Here is a 14,781-nt window from a genome sequence, read left to right on the forward strand (position 1 = left end):
ACTTTTCATCAAAAAACTGAAATTTGTGGCCCTTGAAATGAAGAAGACCAAAACTGCCACAACTTCAGGTTTTTATCAAAAGCAGCAAAAACAGGAGCAAGAAAATTTTCATTATACAAAATTCAGCTCCAAAGATATATTATTTCTCGAATTGAATTTCCATTTTATTTGATTGATTTTCTCCCCTCCCCCACTTTTTCAGTATTCTCCAGGTTTATTCCTGCCTCCTCTCAGCCTGTATAAATGGCACTTGCAAAAATGGCAGAAACCACAGACAGTTTCTTTGGGCGCTTGCAAAATAAAGAAATCCTTACGCTCAGAGCTCTATATAGATCTCCCCAGTGAGGTTCATCCTCCCACAGACAGTTTCTTTGCGCACTTGCAAAATAAAGAAATCCTTATGCTCAGAGCTCTATATAGATCTCCCCAGTGAGGTTCATCCTCAGCTGGTGTTGAGGTGAATATTGCCGGTGCAATTAACAGAGCCCATGGCATATACCGTCTCAGTGTGGTGAAGAGCTGAAAACCAGCCTTTCTTCCTACTAGTTGACTTCAGTTAAGTTTCTATTTTTTGCAGAATTGATAATGAGGCAAGGTTTATAGGGAATGATAATATGTTTTATCAGAATAATAGCATTTTGGTGCTTCTAGTTAAGATCTGAAGAATGGTTTGAATGCCTAAAAGCTTATTTATTTTCTTACCAGCTCTGTGTCGCAAAATGCAGATATAATCAAATGTAAAATATGTTTTTGTTAGCTTTCCAGAGAAGGTACATCTGTGAGACAGTAGGGTATAGGTGGTAGGCTTACTACACTCTGAGCTAAGCTCTGATTCAGATTATTAAGGCTAATGGTAAAAAAGGAAAATAGAGCTCAGGTGGGTTTTCAGAGACTAGTTGGAGTTTTGCAGTGACAGCTGACCAAATCTTTTGAAGGATCTCATATACAACTGTAGAATGAGAATTGCTTAAACGTTGCAAGTCATGATTTCAGAATCATCTAACATTTATTTGTGTGTTTCTTTATATTCTAAAACGTTCCTGCTGTGTGAGTTCTCAGATTTCATCAAAGCTATTATTTCTGATTCACTGTGTGGGTTTTTAATTGGGGATTTCCTTTCAGTACAATGATGAACGACAAAACCTGTAATGATGGCACCACATATAAGGTGATTTTCCAAAGCTATACAGACAGTACCTTTACGACTCTTCAGGAGGAAGATGAATATAAAGAACACCTTGGCATCCTGGGCCCAGTTATCCGGGCTGAAGTGGACGATGTTATCCTAGTAGGTCAACGTTTTGAGTATGTGTGCAGGATAAGATTATTATGGCAATCTTATAGCGTAACATAGAATGGGTCTAAAAATACCACAAATTTTTAAAAGATCATGATGGGGAAACAGCTTTCAAAGCTAGAAATTGCAGTGTGGACATACAAGCACAGTGATGTGTTTCTTTGAAACATACTTTTTCTCTCCTATCCACAGTAAATTCACTTCTGTTTTTCTTTCTTATGCTTTCTAATATTAAATACTGGCTTATCAGTCTAATGTAAAATGAGATTTAAGTTTAACATTAAAAAAAAAAAAGTTTTTTAAACCCAGATTGCACTGAAAATATTACTTATACGTAAAGGGAGCTTCTTAATTTTTTTAAAAGAAATTATTAAACTTGTATTCAAGATTAATATATATTTGTCCAAAAAGTGTATTTTCCTCTGAAAACCTTTGCTGTAAATGGGTTGGTTAGTTCTAATACAAACAACAAGGAAGGAGAGGAACCGTATCCCTGGTGATACAGTGGTATATTTGCATTAGGAAGCACATTGCTGTAGAGTTTCCCTTCTCTCATCCTTCTTCATCCAGTCTTCCAACACACAGGGATGGACTTAGATGGGGAGAGTAGATCTCGCTGCTTTCTGCTTATTTCAGTAAGAGTAGTGCGCAACAGGAACGCATTGAGCTACATTTAAAAACATGAGTAAGAGAAGAAAGAGGCTATTTGAGCTTGGGAGCATCATTCTCTAAGGAGAGGTAAATACGTAATCTCCCTATCCTCATGCTTCTCTGGGACAAGTGAGAAGCACTGATTTCAGTGAGAGTGATACATACAGAGGTCTAGTGTTACTGTTTTGTGCCCTTCAGTACGACTGTGTAGCAAAGCATAAGAGGGAGAAACTCCCCATCTCCCTGCTTGCTGTAACTAAGCATATCCAGGTGTGAAGGGCAGCAGTAAAAGTCCTAGGAACCTAGACTCAGTGGAAGACAGAGAGTTAGACTCATGCTTTCTACTTTTTAATTAACTACCTGCATCAAAGAGGGTGACTCTGCATGGAGATGTCAAAAGCTATCCCTGCCAGCTTTGCCATGCACAACATAGCCTGTAATCATTATACAAATCTTGACCCTGGTTTAAGGTCATGGGAATGTATTGTGTGGGGACTTTGCTTTGGGCCTGAATTTGCTGAACAGAATCTATTTCTTCTTCTTTTTTTAGGTTCATTTTAAGAATCTGGCATCCAGACCATATTCCCTCCATGCTCATGGACTCTTCTATGAAAAGTCCTCTGAGGGAAGCATTTATGATGATGAATCTACCGCTTGGTTTAAGGAAGATGATGAAGTTCAGCCAAATAACAGTTATATATATGTATGGTATGCAAACAGGCGGTCGGGACCTGTGCAGTCAGGAGCAGCTTGTCGGTCCTGGATCTACTACTCTGATTTAAATCTGGTAAGGAAATCAAAATAGAAGTGGTAGTGTTGCTGGGGTTGATCACAGAATCACAGAAACATTTATGTTGGAAGGGATCACTAGAGATCATCCAGTCAACCCTACCCCCCCAACTCAAGCAGGGTCAGCTAGAGTAGGTTGTCCAGGACCATGTCCTGTTGGGTTTTGAATATCTCCAAATGATGTTACTGTATGGCTGTAGAAATGTAAGCTGCAGAACACATTTTGGATAGCTGCCCTTTATTTTGGGCCTGATGTTCCCATCTGACATTTAATCTCTTGCACTCAGTTAAAAGAGGATATAAGCTGTGGAAGAATTCATATTGGGGAACTCTTTGGTAGACTGAGCAAGGGAAAGTAAAGTTACAAGGTAACGGCAATTTAGGTCTCTGCTTTAAATTTTTAGGGCCTGATGCATTTCTATAGAATGCTATGGGTTTTTTTGACGTCTTTTGGGAAATCCACTTTTACATCTAATGTGAGTTTATTACCTTCTAGGAGAAAGATATTCACTCTGGTTTGATTGGGCCAATACTGATCTGTCAAAAAGGAACCTTCAGCAAGTCAAACAGCAGCAGAACATCGACTCGAGACTTTTTCTTGCTTTTTATGGTCTTTGATGAAGAGAAAAGCTGGTACTTTGACAAACATTCTAGAAGGCCTTGTACTGAGAAGACCCAAGAAATGCAGCAATGCCACAAATTCTATGGTACTTATTTCATTTTGCCAAGTATTCAGTTTATTGGGATAGAGGGAAAGGTGTTGGGGGAGGTATCTCAGCTCACAGTGCCTTTGAACATGCGTAAATCCTACATGTTAATTATGTGAATGTTTTTTGTTGTTCTCCATCGTACCCATAATAGTCATAGTTTTATATGTAAAGATTAGCATTGACTGGAAATTTGTTATTAAAATTAAGAAAGGACATATTAGACTGAAACTTTCAACAGAAAACTTCTCTCTCACTCACATACATCTACCCCCCATATTTGGGGAAAAAAAAAAAAAAAGCACAAAACCCTCTTTTCAGTAAGAAGCTAATACTCTGAAAACTTTTTGCAAGAAATTTAAAAATATTGTAATAATTAGACAAATCAACTAGTTCTACTGAGGAATTTGAAGCAGCTGTAGGACAGCCCTTCATATACTTCTCTGTGGATACAGAGATTTTAGTCATGTAGGGTTAAGTAAGCAGCTGAGTGTTCAAAGGTAACCCTTTTTTTTCCCTCTTTGAAGTAATGGTCAGTAACGAAACTCTGTGTTTCTGTCTTTGAAAATCTGATGCTTGTGTGCTGTAAGTGATCATGTTTGAAAAAGCCATGTTGAGAAGTAGAATCTGCCTTTTGAAAATGTGGTCTGTAAAATCAGTTATTAATTGAAGGTGTCAGTTGTGACTGTACAGCTCTGGAAATGTAAGCTGCAGAACACGTTTTGGATAGCTGTCCTTTCTTTTGGGCCTGATGTTCCCATCTGACATTTAATTTCTTACACCTCCTTGTTCTCCTGGCTGCCATGTGCTGCAAGCAAACTGTGCTCAAATCCTCTGGTGAGGTCCCTGGATTTTCTGAATTGATGTACATACACTATAAAGTGTGTAGCACTCTGAATTGGAAAAAGTGATGTTTTTTCCAAACGCATTACTTCATTAAATATTTTACTCATTTGAATAACTACATTCTAGCACTTTAAGACCTTTTTTTTGAGCAGTTTTCCTTACTAACAGTATTTTTTTTTTTTTCAGCCATTAATGGGATTACCTACAATTTGCAAGGCTTGAGGATGTATGAAGGTGAACTGGTCCGATGGCATTTGCTGAATATGGGTGGGCCAAAAGACATTCATGTTGTTCATTTTCATGGACAGACCTTCGTAGAACAAGGAGAGCCAAAGCATCAGCTTGGTACATACACACTACTTCCAGGTAAGTAGCAGAGCAGAAGAAGTTCTAAGGGGTGACCATTGCAGTCTGTTGTCATCATACCAATGTGAAGGTGAACAGAAGTTGGCTTTGGGCACAGTAAGAAAGAGTTTGAGAGCACTGACGGTTCACTTGCCTGTGATGGTCAGAAGGAAAATCATCACCTTGCACCTCGTTTAACACTCTGGGAGGGGGGAAATAAAGATAACGTTGCTGTCCTCTAAAACTGGAAATGAGTAAAGCTACAGACAAAACTGAAGAGCTGGGACAAATGCCTTCCTCTCAGATGAGAAGGGATATATAGGGAAAATGAATAGCGGTATGGTCTGCAGCACTACCTCCTGTTTTGCACTTTCCTTGCCACTCACCAGACATGTGAGCATGAGCAGGTTTCCTCCATTGCATCTCTTTTCCTGTCTGCAAACTAGGTCGTAGTGCTGGGCTTGGCTTTGCAAGGTGCTCAGTAGTAAAGGTCAGTATGGGAAAAAGGAAGTCAGTAGGATAGTGTCAGCCACCAATTCCTCGTGAAATGACACGCGTACAATAGCACAACAATTCTGTTCGTGCGTCCCCAGGCTTCAATACCACTGAAGTCTCACTAATGTTTGCTGGGAAGGACTATTGCTATCTGGCTCAGTATGGTGAGAGGTTTTTTTTGTAATGTCAAGATGAGTGTGATACAGAAGAGAAAGAACAAATGTGAGCCCTAGGAGAATTCTTATGTCCAGAGAGAACGGAAATAGGCTAAAAGCATTCATTAGGCCACAGGATATACTCCTTTGTCCATCACTGTCAGAGGTGCAAGGTGCAATAACAGCACTTATGAAGCCTGTATTGCCAGCTACAAGTGTTTAACAAACAAACAAAACGGGAAACAAGGAGATCAAAATAATGGGATTGGCTTGGAATAATAGGAGTTTATTTTAGTAAACATTAGGTGGTTCATTCACTATTTAAGCTTTTCAAGGTGATGTTTTTTATTATGACATCTCTATATGTCTTTTTTTAAACAGGAACCAGAATTATCATGTCTGCACAAACTAGGAATATAAGAAAAGCAATTAAACATGTACTGTGCTTTCTAAGAAGTGCAGCAAACAGCCTAAACCATATCTGCTTCCTGCTCAATCCTTGGCCCTCCTGGGGCATGCAGAAAGTGAGGGGAGGGCCCATACATCTGATTCTCCTGCATCTACTTTCACACTGGGGCAGCAGGGAGTAAGAATTATAATCAGCACCACAGAATTAACATCCCTGCATTATGTAATAAGCTTAATAACACTGTTCATTACATGGCTTGGCACTGTATTTACAGAATCACAGAATCACAGAATCATATAGGTTGGAAAAGACCTTTAAGATCATCGAGTCCAACCATAAACCTAACACTACCAAGACCACCACTACACCATGTCTCTAAGCACCTCATCCAAACGTCCTTTAAATACCTCCAGGGATGGCGACTCAACCACTTCCCTGGCCAGCCTGTGCCAATGCTTGATAACCCTTTCAGAGAAGAAAAATTTCCTAATATCCAGTCTAAACCTCCCCTGGCACAACTTGAGGCCATTTCCTCTTGTCCTATCACTTGTTACCTGGGAGAAGAGACCGACCCCCACCTCTCTACAACCTCCTGTCAGGTAGTTGTAGAGAGCAATAAGGTCTCCCCTCAGCCTCCTTTTCTCCAGGCTAAACAACCCCAGTTCTCTCAGCCGCTCCTCATAAGACTTCTGCTCCAGACCCTTCACCAGCTTCGTTGCCCTTCTCTGGACACGCTCCAGCACCTCAATGTCCCTCTTGTAGTGGGGGGCCCAAAACTGAACACAGTATTCGAGGTGCGGCCTCACCAGTGCCGAGTACAGGGGGACGATCACTCCCCTAGTCCTGCTGGCCATACTATTTTTGATACAAGCCAGGATGCCATTGGCTTTCTTGGCCACCTGGGCACACTGCTGGCTCATATTCAGGCGGCTCTCAACCAACACCCCCAGGTCCTTCTCTGCCAGGCAGCATTTAATATGCAGGTATCTGTTACATACAGGCATCCAAGGTTTTGCACTTTGCACCAGCAGCAAAGGTTAGGTTTTGATCTGGTCACTTAATTCCAATCTCAGTGTCCAGCTGGAACTTGCTTGCTAAGCAACAAAATGATTGAGATGGTGGTAGTTATTGCTGTCTCTGCAATGTGTAGCAGGTTATTTAATTTTCCTGGATTAAGTCATAGGATGATCTTTGGTTTAACATCTAGCATTGCTAACATCAATCTTATAATGCTAACGTTTCTGATATGTTTCTCTTCCATTTTTTTTCAAGGCTCGTTTAGAACAATTGAAATGAAACCACAGAGACCTGGCTGGTGGCTTTTAGACACTGAAGTGGGGGAATATCAGCAAGCAGGAATGCAGGCATCCTATTTGGTTATAGAGAAAGGTACTGAACTAAGGTGTTTTTTGGCTGGGGGAGTCAAGCTATAAAGTCATCTCTACCCTTTCAGGATCACCAAAAATAAATTTGGGAGATTGTTTTGCAAAAACCCAAAGCAGATTATCTGTGCTTTCAAGGAGGGGGGGCAGAGTGGTTACTGTAAGCTTATTCTAGATAGAAAAAATGTTTAGCCTCTAGCATACTAGCTTTGAATTATTTAGCATACCACCTTTATTCCTTCAGCATACTGGCTTTGAATTTGAGGTTTCCTCACAGTGACCAGTGGATTAATCTGCTGAGAGAAATTGCAGAGATTAACTTGGCCTTCTCTGGGAAGAGAGTGTTGGTGTTACAGTATTACTAAGAATTGTTCTGAATGATGTTGTCTTAGAAGATTCCACCAGAGTATATATTGGAATAGTCCTCCTTTTCTTTAACAACAAATTTAGTGTGCTCTCTTTAGAGTGCAGGATTCCAATGGGTCTAGCAAGCGGAGTTATACTCGATTCGCAAATCAACGCTGCACATCATATAGGTGAGTTCATACTTGAAAAGGTCCAGGCATGCTCCTGAATATTCCCAGCAATGTATTGCAGTTCCATATTCTTTTGGCATCTCATGACTTTCAGTTGCTGACCATGTCCAAATTATCCTAGATTATGGTTTTAGAGTCTATTGGTTGGGGTTTTTTCCTAAGGCAGATTGGAAAAGAACTGAAGCACTCAACATCAGTAGCTAGTTACAGCCTCCGTTTTTTTTCCACCGCCTCTCTTTAAATTCTTGCTTTATTCATATTTTCTGTCTAGACCATTGGGAACCTAAGTTAGCCCGATTAAACAATTCTGGAACATACAATGCTTGGAGCACTACAATGAAACAAGGAGAAGTCCCTTGGATCCAGGTATGGTTGGTACAACATGTGCTTGACCATCATTGAGCCTGGGTATGGCCATACAATCCTGTGTTGTGATTTTCCTGCAACTTGTTTTAAAAGGTCAAGCTGAGAAGCTTGTTCTTGCTGAGAAGACTGCTGGGGAAAACTGAAAAGATGCAGCAAGCTTGACTGGTGATACCATAAACTGTCCACCTCCCCTGGAGTAACCCAGTCTCTACTGCTAGTGAGGCCCATTGACTGGACAGTTACCCTCACAATTTAGACTGTAACTGTTTTGTAGGCAAATGGAGTCATTCTTTCCGTAATTTTTTTTTTCCTCTGTCTACCTAACAGTATATGTTTAAATGATCACCCAAACATACATATATAAAGTGCAATACTCTCAAACATTGCTTCAGATAGTTTTGCGTGTGTTTGTTTTGGATGCTTCTATGTCCAGCTTGACATAGCACAGTGTGGCTTCACAGGGAAATGAAGCTTATAATTATGGCTTCAAGCACTATATCATTCAGTCACCTCACTTCTTCCATCTTTTTCCTCCATCCCAATCACTTTTGCACCAGGTAGCCAATTTGCACCCAAATTTAGGGGAAGATAGTTGATTTCTTACAAATCTCATTAAAATTGGCTGTTGGGAGGAAAGAAAGGCTCAAACTAGTGTTGCAGTGTTATGTTCAACAGGTGGCTGTTATGTTTGGCTTGCTAACATTTGACCTGCTAGCAAGTTAGTGGAGGTGAAGTAGGGGGAGAAAGTTGGGGGATCTGATATGGAACTGGAAATAATGTTGGGAAGAGAAAGAATTTGGTAGGGGACGTGGTAGTGAGAAGCTGAGGCTACTGCAGTAAAGCATGAAGAGATGTGGAGGGCACATCCCAAAGAATGAGTTTCACTGCTGATAGGAATATCTTGCTGATTTGATTTTATGTGCTAAGTTTTTGGATCTGATATCACCAGGAATGGTGGCTTTTCAGCACTGCAGAATGTCATATGCCTTTTCTCAGCCTGGGTATCCAAAACTAGAGGCAGCTTATGAAAATGTGAGCCTTGAATTTCTTTATACTCCTTTTGCCTATCTGTAAAATGAGGATAGAAGAGTTCTGCCTAGCATGGAGACACAGATATTTTTGAGGTGTCTTTGTGGTGCTGTGCTGAACACTGTGAAATGGCCTCTGAAATTAAATGCACACACAAATAAATACACAAATGAAATGAGAGAGACTGCATTAATTCAGACTCTGGCACCTGCTTGTATTCCTCGTGAGAGTGTTAGTGTTGCGGGTTTTAAAATGCAGGGCTCAAAGCTATTGTGTAGATGCCAAAGAAGGAAACGGATTTCGCTGTGCATTATTGGCTTTATAAACACTGTTTGCTGTTCCTAGGTGGACTTTCAAAGACAAGTTCTGTTAACTGGGATACAGACACAGGGAGCCAAGTGGTTTTTAAAGTCCTTGTACATCCAGAAGTTCTCTATTGTTTACAGCAAAGACAAACAGAAGTGGAGCACCTTCAAAGGAGACAGCTCTCCAAAACCAAAGGTCTGTATGTGCCATAGGGGTTGCGACCATCTAGGCAGCATCATTGGATGATGCAGTGAGGTGACAGTTTTATGTTAAGAGATAGTGGAAAAAACGATGGCCTTCAGAGACTTAATAATACAGCTTGAGGCCCCAAAGGGCACTTACCAGTCTAATCAAATTCAGACCAGAAGACAAATTATAAGGTGAGGAACCTCCTAGACTGGGGTTTAGATTAGCCCCTGTGACCTTGGCTGTACAGAGTCTGGCTTTCTCACAAGCATCTCTCCCTACTTTTATTTCCTAAGCCCGTGTCAGCTCCTGGAAGCAAGCAGGAAGCTGGATTAAAAATCAGGCCTTACCTCATTTGGGACTAGATCCTCCTTTCTCTCCCTCCCTTCCTGTTGTCACAACAGTTGAATGCTAAACTGTCCGAACTGGCTGCAGAAGGCCTGTGTAATAAACGTAGCCATACCCTGCAAAAGGTTCATTTTATGCCCAACCACTCCAGCCCTACCCATTACGGCTCCCTTCAGTTTACCCTGAGGTTTCTGCGGTACAACTCCCCAATCGAAAACCTGTTGTCTCTTACCTCTCCTTTTGCCTCCTTACTAATGTCTTCTTACAGGCTTATATAGTGCATAGAAATGGGTTGCTTATTTGAACTGAGGCCTTCAGGCGCTTCCAAATATGCTAAGATGGGACCATGAAATATTTCAAGTTGCCCGGCAGCACAGGGCACTCCATCACAGCGGATGGGGGCTAATGGGTGTAAAAAAGACTACTTTCATAAAAGAGCGGGTTTTCAGCATCCAAGCTTGTGTTTGCATTAAATTAACTCCATGTGGATATTTTTTCTTTCTTTTTTTTTTTTTTTAAATAGATTTTTGAAGGTAATTCTGACGGCGTTGGGGTAAAAGAGAACATCATTGATCCCCCTGTTATTGCTAGGTACGTCAGAGTCTATGCAACCAAGGCCTACAACAGGCCTACTCTTCGCATGGAGCTCCTGGGCTGTGAAGTCAATGGTAAGAATGGGTTGCGTGCCGGTGCTTCCTTTCTGGCAAATTTTTCACCTAGTACATTAAATGAAGCTAAAAATTGTGAGTGTTCTCAATTCCAACATTGTTGCTTAGGCTATGGCTACTTGGATGAACTGGAGATAACATGGTGCTTCTCTTAACAGGTTGCTCTTTGCCACTTGGAATGGAAAATGGAGAGATCAAGAATACCCAGATAACAGCCTCGTCTGTTAAGACATCCTGGTTTAACACATGGGACCCTTCACTTGCTCGTCTCAATCAGAAAGGAAAGATTAATGCCTGGCGAGCCAAGGTAACAAGTCAAAAATAGGGACGACAGCAAGACAGCTACCGTTAATAAATTTGTGCTGCCTGTGTGCTCATGCGCTTCCTGCGCGCTGTGTCCAGCGCCAAGAGTGGTAAGGTTACTTCACAGGTCTTTAGCCATCCTTTGGGAAGAAGCCCATTCAACTCTTCCAGTAGAAAACTTGTTGAACTTCTGGCAACATCAATGATATCACATTTTGAGAGATGGATGCTGTTCTCTGGGCCAGAGTCTGCAGCACTTCCCTGCAGAAATAGCCCTTTTAATTTCAGGAGATGAATACCAGTTGAATATTTGACTCCAAGGGGTTAAAGAAACCCTTCCTGGGTTGGTTTATAGGCAGTGCAGCTTAATGGATAATGGGGCTGGATGACCTTCAGCAAGGCATGTGAGCTTCTGTGTCTTCAAAGTGGAGCTGCATTTCTTCACAAAGTCCCTTGAGATTTTCTGGAAACCACTGTTTTGTATAAGCATTTGATATTAGTATTATGTATTGCATTTTAATACTGGAGATAAATCTGTGTTATTTTTCATTACATATTGGAAAGTAATGTGGAAAATCTTAAGACACCAAATACACCATCTGCAGTGAAGAAGTTAATTGTATGGACCACCAAGAATGCTTGTGACTTTTGCCTCAGATTTACTCTTCTGTGCTTCTTTGATACAGTTTTGGTGCATTTTGATGCAGTTTTAACTACCTTTAAACAGGATTTTTCACTTAAGCAAATAAAGACAGAGACATGTTTGCTAATATACAACCCTTTTTATCAATTGTAGTTGAACAACAACCAACAGTGGCTGCAAATTGATCTCCTCACAATTAAGAAGATAACTGCTATTGCTACCCAGGGGGTCAAGTCCGTATCTGCTGAAAACTTTGTGAAAACCTATGTTATCCTATACAGCGACCAAGGCTCAGAGTGGAAATCCTATACAGATGGTTCAAGCTCAGTGGCAAAGGTATCATCCTCAGCTCAGACAGTTGTATCATCGCTTGGTTTTAGATGCTGAGCACAGTCAAGGCCCAAAGGCAGAATATCCAGCAAAAGAGAGATTCTCACAGGATTTTAAAATGCTAGGGAGCTGGGGTTACTATAGATAATGTCATAATATCCATCTGATTTTGATCATAGTAATTAACAGTAATAAAAGGAAAGAACTCCAAATCTGTAGAGAATGCAATCAACATTGTGATAAAAGGAGCTGACGCTTTGTAAAGGACATTTAATTTGAATGCATGAGGACATTTAATTTGAATGAACAATGGATTTCCCAGGGCCTCTTTTCAGCTTTTTTTTTTCTGCCTTGATTTTTATAGTGAAATTAATGTTAGTGAGCAGTTTTGCTGTAACAGAGCTGGAGACCTCCAGATACCCACAGAGCAGACACAGTACTTTGTATTGTTGCCCATATCACCTCACACCAACTAAACCTGCAAGGGCTATTAGCAGAGGTAAAATAAGGGAAGTTTCTTTTTTCAGTCCATCCAAATTAGAATGGCAAATTCATGGTGTGGATGGAAACAGCCTCTGTTTAATTCATTCGGACTCAGATACTGTTGGCCTGAACTAGCTTTGACCCAGTGTTTTAGGAAGAGACTGGATGTGATCTTATGTAAATCAGAAATGAGGCAGTCCATCTACCCTGGTTGGCTAATGCAACAGCTTGGAACCATTTTAAAAAGAAAAAGCAGGGTTTTTTGAAGTGCTGCCTTTTAACCAATTGTGTGTTTGCGTATTTGCAGGTTTTCTCGGGTAATGAAAACAGCAACGAGCACGTCAAGCATTTCTTTAATCCACCCATCCTGTCCAGGTTTATCCGCATTGTTCCAAGAACATGGTATCATGGCATTGCTCTTCGGGTAGAACTCTATGGCTGTGATTTTGGTGGGGGTCTGGCTGTGAAAACTACTAACAAGTCTGGGAGGTCTTAGCCTTTCAGCAATCGTCATGCAGAACAACAATTTTTTTTAAACACCCTTAAACCAGTCATACTTAGTAGTTCAGATGTGTGCTTCCTCAAAGGACCTTAATGTTTCGCCATCAAGAATTGAGAGAGATTTCTCTGGCAGATATTTCATTCCTACAAATACACTTTAGAAAATGGCTTATTTTCTCTGGGAAGAAATAGCAGTCCCTTCTGATTTGTATATCACTTCTTCATTCTAATCAATACTCTGTCTTACTTTTTACTTTATTTTAAGTTCTAAATCCCTGGGGATGGAGACTCTGGCCTTAATGCTGAGCACTGATTATCTCCATTTAGTAATGCCTCTGCAGCACAGAGGAGGAATAGAAAGCTACAGGTAGATGTTCTCCATACACAGGGCTGAGGGAAAATCAATGCAGATATGGAGCTGTGGTGCTGCATTCCAGCAATGCCTCGGTAAGAAATGATTGTAGGGGTGGCCTCGCCTCCACATGTCTTTAATCTACACTATGACGAAGTTAGAACGCATCCCAGCATTGAGGCGTATGCAACCCCTTCTCAGAGAATGTGGGTTTGCATTATTGATTTGGTTCTTACGTACCCAGCACACCTGAAATGCCGTGGATTTCACATAACAATTCATCTTCAATGCCCTGGCAAGAGGAGGGGGGGGGTCAGCAATACCTTTCTTTCCCAGAAGTGAGGAAGGAAGTGATTTAACCTGGATTATGGTAGGTCACGGAATACCAACAGTAGAACCAAAGTGAGAATCCAGAACTCCTGGCATTCAGTCCCATACAAACTTTTAGACCATGGGGAAGGGGAGCTCCCTCGAATAGGAAGGCATTGAGAACCGTAGCTGTTCAGTGAGAATACAACCTAGAGGTGGCAGAGGAGGGTTAGATGAAACTGGGTAGCAGAAACATCTGCATCTTTACAATTTAGCCCTGACAGAGTTTTCATTAATGGAACTACTCTTGTGCATAGAGCACACATGGATTTTTCCCATCTAGTGAAAAATATATACACAGTCCATGAACTCGTTATTTCAACAGACTTTTAGCTAAGCTTTCAGTAGTGTCTTTGGCTTCTATCCTGTAAATTGTTTAATTGCAGAACTTCCACTTATAACACTAGGTACCGTTCAGCAGGGTGGATTTTTCTAAGTAGTTTGTCTTTGAACCTTTTATGGTGTTATCCAAGTTATTTCAGTAGTTTTTTAATTCTTGTATCTTATGGACCATACATTTCAAAATGAAGGTATAGAACATGAGTGAAAAAAAGTATAAAAACTAAACAAATATTTTCTTTTCGTTTTTTTACTATGTTACAAACTGTTGTCATTTTTCACTGGAAAATAAAGATAATATTGTAGCATGAAAAACATCAACGTTTTATTTTGTATATTTGCCTTGGCAGTAGTACCTCTTTGGCAATAACTAGTGAAATTTTGCATCACAAAAGTAAAATTTTCAGCTTGATGAGAATTTTCAGTGCTAATTAGAATTAGTTTCAAATGGTGAAACTGTATGCATAATTGCTTCATCTTAAAAGATCAGTTTCTTAATATTTTGTAATGATGCTTAATTTATTTTTGTTTGATACAGCCATGAAATTGCAATATAAGCCATATTCACTAAAAAAAAAAGAAAAAATGTAAACTTTGGAGTCAGGTTTTACCCTAGAAAACAGATAATAAATGCTTGCTAACTTCAGCAGAACCATGATTTTGTGCAATAAGTGCTAAACAATTTATGTTTAAGAAGGCCACGATCTTAAAGGTTCTACATAAGTAATTACACAGAATCATATATATAGAGAGATATGAGGAGGAATTAGGCATTGCGGGAGTGAAAGGGTTAACAAGATTGAAGTACTGAGGATCCGGGTCATGTCCGAAAAAATGGAAAAAGGAGACAGTGTGTCTGGAACACCTTTGTTGTGGGGGAAGGAACTGCAGGGTTGCAGGGAGACAGCCAGTCGTGTTCGCTGAAGGGACGCGTGGGGGGCGCGTG

The 14,781-nt window shown here is 40.5% G+C and overlaps 1 protein-coding gene across 4 annotated transcripts in view; it reads left to right on the forward strand.

Moving 5' to 3' along the window:
• The window catches only part of F5 (coagulation factor V), a 32,577-nt gene extending 18,497 nt beyond the window's left edge, over positions 1-14,080 (forward strand). For 3 of the 4 annotated variants that reach the window (XM_075513231.1, XM_075513239.1, XM_075513252.1), the window contains 12 exons: positions 1,123-1,288; positions 2,499-2,735; positions 3,234-3,444; positions 4,477-4,656; positions 6,967-7,083; positions 7,541-7,612; positions 7,884-7,978; positions 9,353-9,508; positions 10,371-10,515; positions 10,674-10,822; positions 11,615-11,797; positions 12,582-14,080. In XM_075513231.1, coding sequence (XP_075369346.1) covers positions 1,123-1,288; positions 2,499-2,735; positions 3,234-3,444; positions 4,477-4,656; positions 6,967-7,083; positions 7,541-7,612; positions 7,884-7,978; positions 9,353-9,508; positions 10,371-10,515; positions 10,674-10,822; positions 11,615-11,797; positions 12,582-12,770 — 1,900 coding nt within the window. In that variant the 3' untranslated portion in view covers positions 12,771-14,080. Of the gene's footprint in view, positions 1-1,122; positions 1,289-2,498; positions 2,736-3,233; positions 3,445-4,476; positions 4,657-6,966; positions 7,084-7,540; positions 7,613-7,883; positions 7,979-9,352; positions 9,509-10,370; positions 10,516-10,673; positions 10,823-11,614; positions 11,798-12,581 lie in introns of those variants that run through there. The other variant, XM_075513245.1, reaches the window with a different exon arrangement.
• Positions 14,081-14,781: the final 701 nt, after the last annotated feature.

Source organism: Mycteria americana, chromosome 1 (assembly GCF_035582795.1).
Source record: "Mycteria americana isolate JAX WOST 10 ecotype Jacksonville Zoo and Gardens chromosome 1, USCA_MyAme_1.0, whole genome shotgun sequence".
NCBI classification, from domain to species: domain Eukaryota; kingdom Metazoa; phylum Chordata; class Aves; order Ciconiiformes; family Ciconiidae; genus Mycteria; species Mycteria americana.